Below are 7,295 nucleotides of genomic sequence, written 5' to 3' on the forward strand. Positions count from 1 at the left end.
TGCTCTGCCACCTTTCTTCTCCTTTTTCCCTTTGTTCTGTTAGCTCCCAACCCCCATCTCTCCTTCTCTCCCCCAGAGAGGAGCAGCTCTTCAGAAAGCTCATGCTCTGAAGAACACTTGGCTCTGACTTCGGGCTTGAACCCAAATGCACTCGGGCCCCTCCCCCGGGAATGTTGATTTTGCCATTAAGTCCTAGTCTTCGTGTGCCACCAGAGGGCCCGGGGGAGGGCATGGGCCGGGCACATTTGAAGTAGTGGTATCTGAACATATGGATCCTTTTTTCCCCACAACTAGATTGAAGATAAATGTTAATAGGTACACTTTTTTGATGTGAAGTTTGCAGATCAAATAATAATAACTGCGGAATATAAAGGCTTTTATTTGTGTTTGTCCTGGGTTTAATTGTGCCGATTAGATAACGCCCATGACCTAATGATCTGTTGGGGGCAGATGTGTGGGGCTCAGAGCCAGTTCTCTCCCGCGCCCAAAGCATTGGCATTGAGCAGCGTGTGAGCCGCGCAGATGTGTCTGCGAGAGAGCCTGGCAGGTGCTGCTGTCGCAGGAAGCGGCGAGCGGCCGGGCAGGTGGCTGAGAGCCACACTTCTAGCTTCAGTTCCTCTTTCTGCAGCGAAGCTCAGACGCCGTCCACACTGTTTTTATCTGTGACGATCGTTTTAAAACACAGCTTTGCTTGCTCTCTCCTAATAGGAAGCAGCGAAGACGGGGAGAAAGATTAGGTGATGCTAAGGCACCTCGGGCCCAGGCGGCTCCCTGGCGGCGGCGTTTCCGGCTGCCCAGTGGCACCCACTCGACAGCTGCTGACACGGGAAGCGGAGGAGGACTCAGGAGGCCGAGGGAACGGCGCCGTGGGATGCCCGGCCAGGCGTGGTCTCCCAGCTCGTCCAGCTCGTCCAGAGCTATTTGCTGCCCTCGCCACCCCGCCAGCTGGAAGGGCCGGCACTCCTGCCGTCCGCGGGGAGCCTGAGCCTGGCCAGCGTGGGGGGCTGTCGTCTCTGGGCGGTTTCTGGTTCCCATGTGGGGTGTTCTCCGCGTCCGCACCTGTGCATCCCGTCCGTGCACAGGTCCCTGAGGACCACGATGGGAATTGGCACCAGTGAGCCATATTTATTGTTTTTAAAGAAATCACTAATTGCTTTCTGTAATTGCACTGTGGATAAATGTCCTGAGAGTCCCTGATATTGTACAGAATCTTAAATTATTCAAGGAAAATAAGGCAGGTCAAGCTGGTGCTATCCACTAGTTTGATTTTTTTTTCTTCTGTTTTATAGTTTGTTTGCATGGTACTTGTAAAGCTTAAGTATTTTGAGTGTTATGCTGTCTTTAGAAATTGTTGGAATTGTACATATGGTACTCTTTCGTAAATGATAAATGATTCTGAATGTTAGTGTTTTATGTTCTTATAGGAAATATTTTTGATGAGTCCAAGAAGACTGCTCTGTTCTGCTGATTGAATGAAACACATTTCTGTCTCTTCTCTCTAAGGTGGTTTTTTCCTTGTTGCAGTTGAGGCTTCTTTGAGGGGCTGACGGGTCTTGCAGCCCCTCTGTGTGATTCTCCCACCCTCCCCTCCCCCAACTTTTAAAAAACGCTTTTGGTAAGAATCGACAGGTGGTTCCCAGAGCTCAGCTTGGTTGGAACATCCAGGTCCCCCCGTTGTCCCCAGAGGCTGCGAGGCCTCCTCCCAGCTGGGCCCCAAGTCACTTCCCCTCAGAGCCGGCTCTTCTGCTTGGTTTCTAGAAGCGCAGACAGCGGTGGCTTGAGGGCCCTTGTGTGGTCACTCCTCCCTTCAGGAGCATAGAAGCGGCTCCACGGAGGGCCCTGGGGGCCGAGGACGGTTTGTGTTCATTCTGTCTGTGCGCTTGAGGTGTTGAGCTTCTCACAGCCCCCAGAGCCAGTCCGGATCACGTCCCGTCCACGTGTGGCTGGTCTCTGTAACCGAGGCAATACACCACATCCTGCAGCCGTGAGGACGACGGAGGAGCCTCCACAGCCAGCACGTCCTCCTGGTTGGGCCCTCGGGCAGCCCGAGTGGCCGTCGCCCCCAGACGCCGCCCCGGGCTCATCTGCACTGACCCCCGCCTTCTGCGTTAAGCCCCCAGTTCTCCCCTTGCTCTGAAAGGACCGAGTGTGTCCAGTGCAGCCTCATGATGTTGGCAGGTGTCGGGTGTTGGTAATAAAAAGCTGACCTCATTCTGCGGCCCTCGAGTTCTGCTCTGCCAGCAGCGTGGCAGCCAGTGTATACGGGTGGGGCCTTGGGGCTGGGTCCCCGCACACCGGCCCCTCACCCCAGGGGTTTCCGGTGCTGACGTGCTTTCCCGACTTGAGCGAGAGGCTGGGATGACCCTCCAGGCCCGCCTGGGGCTGCAGGACATCGGTCACGGGAGCTTGGGGACCCGATGCAGGTGTGTGCGCTGGCTAGAGTTGACATAGTAAATTGTGACCTATGTTATCAATTCTGGCTCGCCCCCTTTTTATACTAGCAATGACTTTCCAGAGCGGCAGGGGCGCCCTTCCCCTCCCCCGGTGTGAGCACAGAGCACTGCCAGAGCCGGACCCTGGGACGTGCATGTTGAAAACACAGTTAACAGGGCATTAGGAGGTGATTTTGCCAAAACTGTCATAACTCTCAACTTCTTGCTCTGGAGACTTCCAGGGTTTTCTGAATTTTTACATCTACCAGTGTTGGTTAAAAGAAAAATGAGAGGCAGTTACACTAGTCTTTTTAAACGTGCAGGTTTAAGGAGTTCAGATCTAATGACTAAAATCAAGTGGCTCCATAGACTAGATAGTCGTCTGCAGTCAGCCTGTGGTAAATTACCGATGCTCTGGGCTGTCCAGTTTGCACTATGATTAAGGAGATTTTTAACACCATCATCCCCATTTTAATTTATTTTAAGGTCTGCATCACTCTGATACAATGAATTGCCAAAAACATTTTGTACAGGGAGCTAGGGGTGGGGCTGGGTTGGAGTAGTAGGTCTTAGTGTGGTGTTGCATGGTCGGGTAGATTTTATATTTATAATAAACATGGGAATTAACATGTTCTTTTGAAATCTCAAGTAATACACAGGAAATTATGTAGATTAAAATTTTCTGCCCATTTTTGAAATGTCAGCATGTGCTTTGTTGTTTGTTTCAGTTTTCTTTTCACTCGGTTACCAGTAGGTGGGTTTGTAAACCGCTTTTGTTCTAATAAGTTACACAATGAAATAGTATCAGTGGAATTCTCTAGATAAGGTGGGTGAGGTGTGTCATACCTGGTTCACAACGATATTTCCTGGCCTCCTTTGGGACCTGTCTTACTTTGGTGGAGTTTACGTATCTTAAGTCCTACAATAAAAATAATCTAACCTTCATCTCCTTCCTAGCTAGATGTTAATTTGTGTTATCAAAGGACTTGGTCATAAGCCAGTAAGAGCAATGTAGAAAAAGTGCTCCCCCAAAATCCTTCTGAAACTTGGACTGTGCGTCTGGGTAAGAAGCCATTCATCTTAAGGGTGAGGAAGCTCCAGGAAGCTGAACGGAGAACAGAGTATCTGTTCTATTTTTGAGTGTACAGGCGATTGTTTCTATGAAAATGGGTTTATCTAAGAAAGGTGTTGGTATGTCTTGCTGCCCTGAAACCCCTTTCAAAGCCTCCTTCTTTTATTAACACTTTCCACAGGGTGTTCGTGGGGTTAATGACTTTCTGTACGTTTGTCCTGAGGGCCCAGGTGCAAGGGAGGCAGCTCCTGGTTTTACTCTACTCAGCCCGTCATCTGAAAATTCCAGAAGCGAACCAAGTGTGAGGCTGGAGATGCCGGGCTTCAGTTACGAGGGGCTTCAAAATATTAGCCTTAGGAGAAGTAGCCTTAAAATAAGAATGGGTGTACACAGTTACTTCAAGTGTAAGTCTCAAAAACAACGTTCCTAAGTAGTAACAGGGTTGGCCCAAGCTTTGGCTATCAAAAAGTAAAACACTCTTTGGTATGTAAATTAATTCTTAAAAGATGTGTGGACAGTATTGAATCGCCAACAACCTGTTATTTGAATGGCTGGAACATGGTTAAGTTCAAGTTGGCACGGGCGTAGATAGACGGTAACAGCGGCCCGCTGGGAGTACCCACTGCTTCATTCCAGCCACAAATGAGGACGCATGGGGCCATCCCACCTCCGAGGTTTCCCTGTTGTGCTTTAACACAGTTGTAAGAGGTTCACGGCAATATAATAGTTAATGAACTTTCAGTTTAAATCGTGTACATTTTTAAATTGTAAGATTTTTACTGTATATTGATGCATAGTGTGATTCAATAAACTGCTTGTAATTTAAAAACTATTTAATATTCAAAATAAATATAGTTATATATTTATAGATTCTGTTACCGCATTGATTCTGTGTGTTTTCCACGGTGTAAGGCCTGGGGTGGGCAGTCTGGCACTGCCCCACTGTGGGTGCTTGGCGCCTGCAGCCCTGGGTCACTCACTGCCCTCGTCTCTAGAGATGGGATGCCCTTTTCTGGGACAGACCTAAACCCCACGCACCCGAGAACACGAAGATTTGCATAATCACCGGAAAACTAGCATGGACTGTTTGTGCTGCCATAAAGTGTACCTGTAATTCAAACATGGATGAATTTCAGAAGCATTTTTGGGGTTTTTTTCTTAGTATTTATTTACTTATTTGTCTGCACCGAGTCTTAGTTGTGGCACGCGGGATCTTCGTTGCCGTGTACGGGATCTTCACTGCGGCACACGGGCTTCATAGTTGCGGCACGCATGTGGGATCTAGTTCCCCGACCAGGGATTGAGTTCCGGCCCCCTGCATTGGGAGCGCGGAAGTCTTAGCCACTGGACTGCCAGGGAAGTCCCAGAAGCGTTTTAATTTCTGAGATCCAGCCTCTAAGGAGCGCTAAGCCCAGAGGCTAATCAGCTCAAAACCAGCCTTTCTGCTCCCCGAGTGTCCCCTCCTTGCTGTCCTGGTCCCAGCTGTCACAAGCAGGGAAATGGGCCTCCTTGTACCAAAATAGGGGCCTGGCCCCAGCTCAGGTTACACCAGCTGCAGAGTGACCCTCGGGGAGTAGATGGAGGAGACCTGTGCACTCCCATTCCCAGAGCCCAAGACAGGCAGCGAGTGGCAGTGTCCGGGGGAAGTGCGGGGGCCAGCGCAGACCCTGGGCCTGCAGGACCGGAGCCGGTGGGAGCCCAGGACCGTGTGCCGCCGCGGGTCCTGCTGCACTCCGGCGACTCCCATCAGCCCCCAAGACCCCTGTGCAGTTGCTGCTTTTAACGCCTTATAGTGCTCCGGTCAAAGGTGAGGAAACTGAGGCAGGGGACGATGAAGTAAAGCAGGTGGGTGGCAGCCGGTTTTGAGCTCGAGCTGCCTCTAGCCCCTGGAGACCTAAAACCGATGACCAGTTATTTCTCGGTGAGCTGCCCACAGGCGGCCGGGCAGGTGCTCCCCGGGCAGGGCTCCGCCGGCTCGCACCTGGCCCGGCGCCGCGGGCGTGGCGGGGTCGGGTCCTCAAGCCCCCGGTGCTGCAGGATCCTCCCGAAACGCGGGGTGAGGGCGCGGGGTGCCTGGGCTATTGCTCTTCGGGGCTGTGGCCGCCGCCCGTTTGAGAAACTCGTATTACCGCAAAACGGCTTTTCCACGAATCTGACTTTGGCTCCGTGTGCTGAGCCTTAACCCCAAGGCCAGGTGCGGCGGCCAGGTGCTTCCCCTCCGCGCCGGCCGGCTCGCAGCGAGGCCGGCGGAACTGGCTCTGGGGGCCTGCGCGGGGCGGGGAGGCGGCCCGGGAACCCTTCGCGGGCGGGCGGGGAGGGGCCCCAGGTCCCCAGCCGGCAGGTGCGCCCCGCCCCCGCCGCGGGGCGGGGACACGCGGACTCCGGCCACGCCCCGCGCCCGCCCCACGGGCTCATTTACATGCGGCCGCCGCCCCGCCCGCGGCGCCTAAAGCGACGTGTCCTTGTCCCCCGTGGACAGCCCCAGCGCGTGCGGCCACGGATCCCCAGGTAACGGGGTTGGGGTGCAGGTGGGGCGGCGGGGAGAGGACCCTGGGGCAGGGCCGGGTGGCGTCTGGAGGGAAACCTGGGTGGAGGGTCCGGGTCTCGAGCTCTGGCCGCCGCCATCCACGTGTTGGGCTTGGGGACTGCGGCGGGCTCTGGTCACCGTCCGCCTCTGACCTCCGACGGCCTCCTCACGTCCACAGCCATTCTGGCACCAGTGTTGTCCCTGCATGTGTGACGTCCAGTGGGGCAGGACCGTGAGTGTAGTGGCCGGAGTTGGTGCCTGTACGTCCAGGCGACCAGGAGGTAGTGCAGCCTCGGGCAGAGGGCCTGCCCTGGGCTAGGATGGGGCCGCGCCTGTGGGCGGTCTCAGGCAAGTGTCAACGGCCACCTAAGCCCAGGAGGCACTCAGGAGGCAGTGAGGGGCATGGGGCCGGAGAAAGGTCCAGGGGTCAGTACGTGTCACCCAGGGGGAGAGGGGGCCACCAGACCAGGGAAAGGTCTGAGGGGTCAGTGTAAGGTCAAACAGGGGCATGGGGGGTGGGGTGGGGTCTGGGAAAGACCCTGGGGTCACTGTGCACCAGCTGGGCAGCCGCCACTGGGGACCGCTGCCCTGAGCGCCCACTGGCCTGCGGAGTAACCGCGGGGTGGCCTGTGTTCTGGATTTCAGCTCCAAAGGCCCCCCCCCCTCAGAGCCACCCCCACCCCCCCAGGACAACCAGTTTGGAGCCATGAAGACCAAGAGCCGGCCTCCCCGGCGCCGGGTGCCCCCGCAAGACCCAGAAGCCACCCCAGGGGAGCGGACGCCCGACAGGCCACCGCCGGGCTCGGGGCCAGACGCAGCCAAGGCTCTGCGGAGCCGGAGGGCGCGCGCGCAGGGGGCGCGGGCAGAGGGCGGGCGCCGGCGGCCGGGGCCAGGGAGCCGGCGGGAGAGCAGCGTCCAGCGGCGGCTGGAGAGCAACGAGCGCGAGCGGCAGCGCATGCACAAGCTCAACAACGCCTTCCAGGCGCTGCGCGAGGTCATCCCGCACGTGCGCGCCGACAAGAAGCTCTCCAAGATCGAGACGCTCACGCTGGCCAAGAACTACATCAAGTCGCTGACCGCCACCATCCTGACGATGTCCAGCGGCCGCCTCCCGGGCCTGGACGGGCCAGTCCCCAAGCTCTACCAGCACTACCAGCAGCCGCAGCAGGCGGCCCGGGGCGCGCTCGGGGCCTCCGAGGCCCCGCCCGAGGGCCACCTGCAGAAGTTCTCCACGCAGATCCACAGCTTCCGCGAGGGCTCCTAG

General features: G+C 55.9%; 2 protein-coding genes across 2 annotated transcripts in view; both read left to right on the forward strand.

Annotated features, from left to right (window-relative positions):
• The window catches only part of LMTK2 (lemur tyrosine kinase 2), an 81,090-nt gene extending 76,733 nt beyond the window's left edge, over positions 1–4,357 (forward strand). The window contains exon 14 of the mRNA XM_082671105.1: positions 709–4,357. Within this exon, the coding sequence (XP_082527231.1) occupies positions 709–737 (29 nt within the window). The 3' untranslated portion in view covers positions 738–4,357. The remainder of the gene's footprint in view (positions 1–708) is intronic.
• A 2,380-nt stretch (positions 4,358–6,737) lies between these two features.
• Positions 6,738–7,295, forward strand: BHLHA15 (basic helix-loop-helix family member a15; the record flags this gene model as incomplete). Its single annotated transcript, XM_082670378.1, has 1 exon — positions 6,738–7,295. The coding sequence occupies one exon, from the start codon at positions 6,738–6,740 to the stop codon at positions 7,293–7,295; it is 558 nt and encodes a 185-aa protein (XP_082526504.1).

The sequence above is a fragment of the Grampus griseus genome (assembly GCF_964374135.1).
Source record: "Grampus griseus genome assembly, chromosome: 14".
In the NCBI taxonomy this organism is placed as follows: domain Eukaryota; kingdom Metazoa; phylum Chordata; class Mammalia; order Artiodactyla; family Delphinidae; genus Grampus; species Grampus griseus.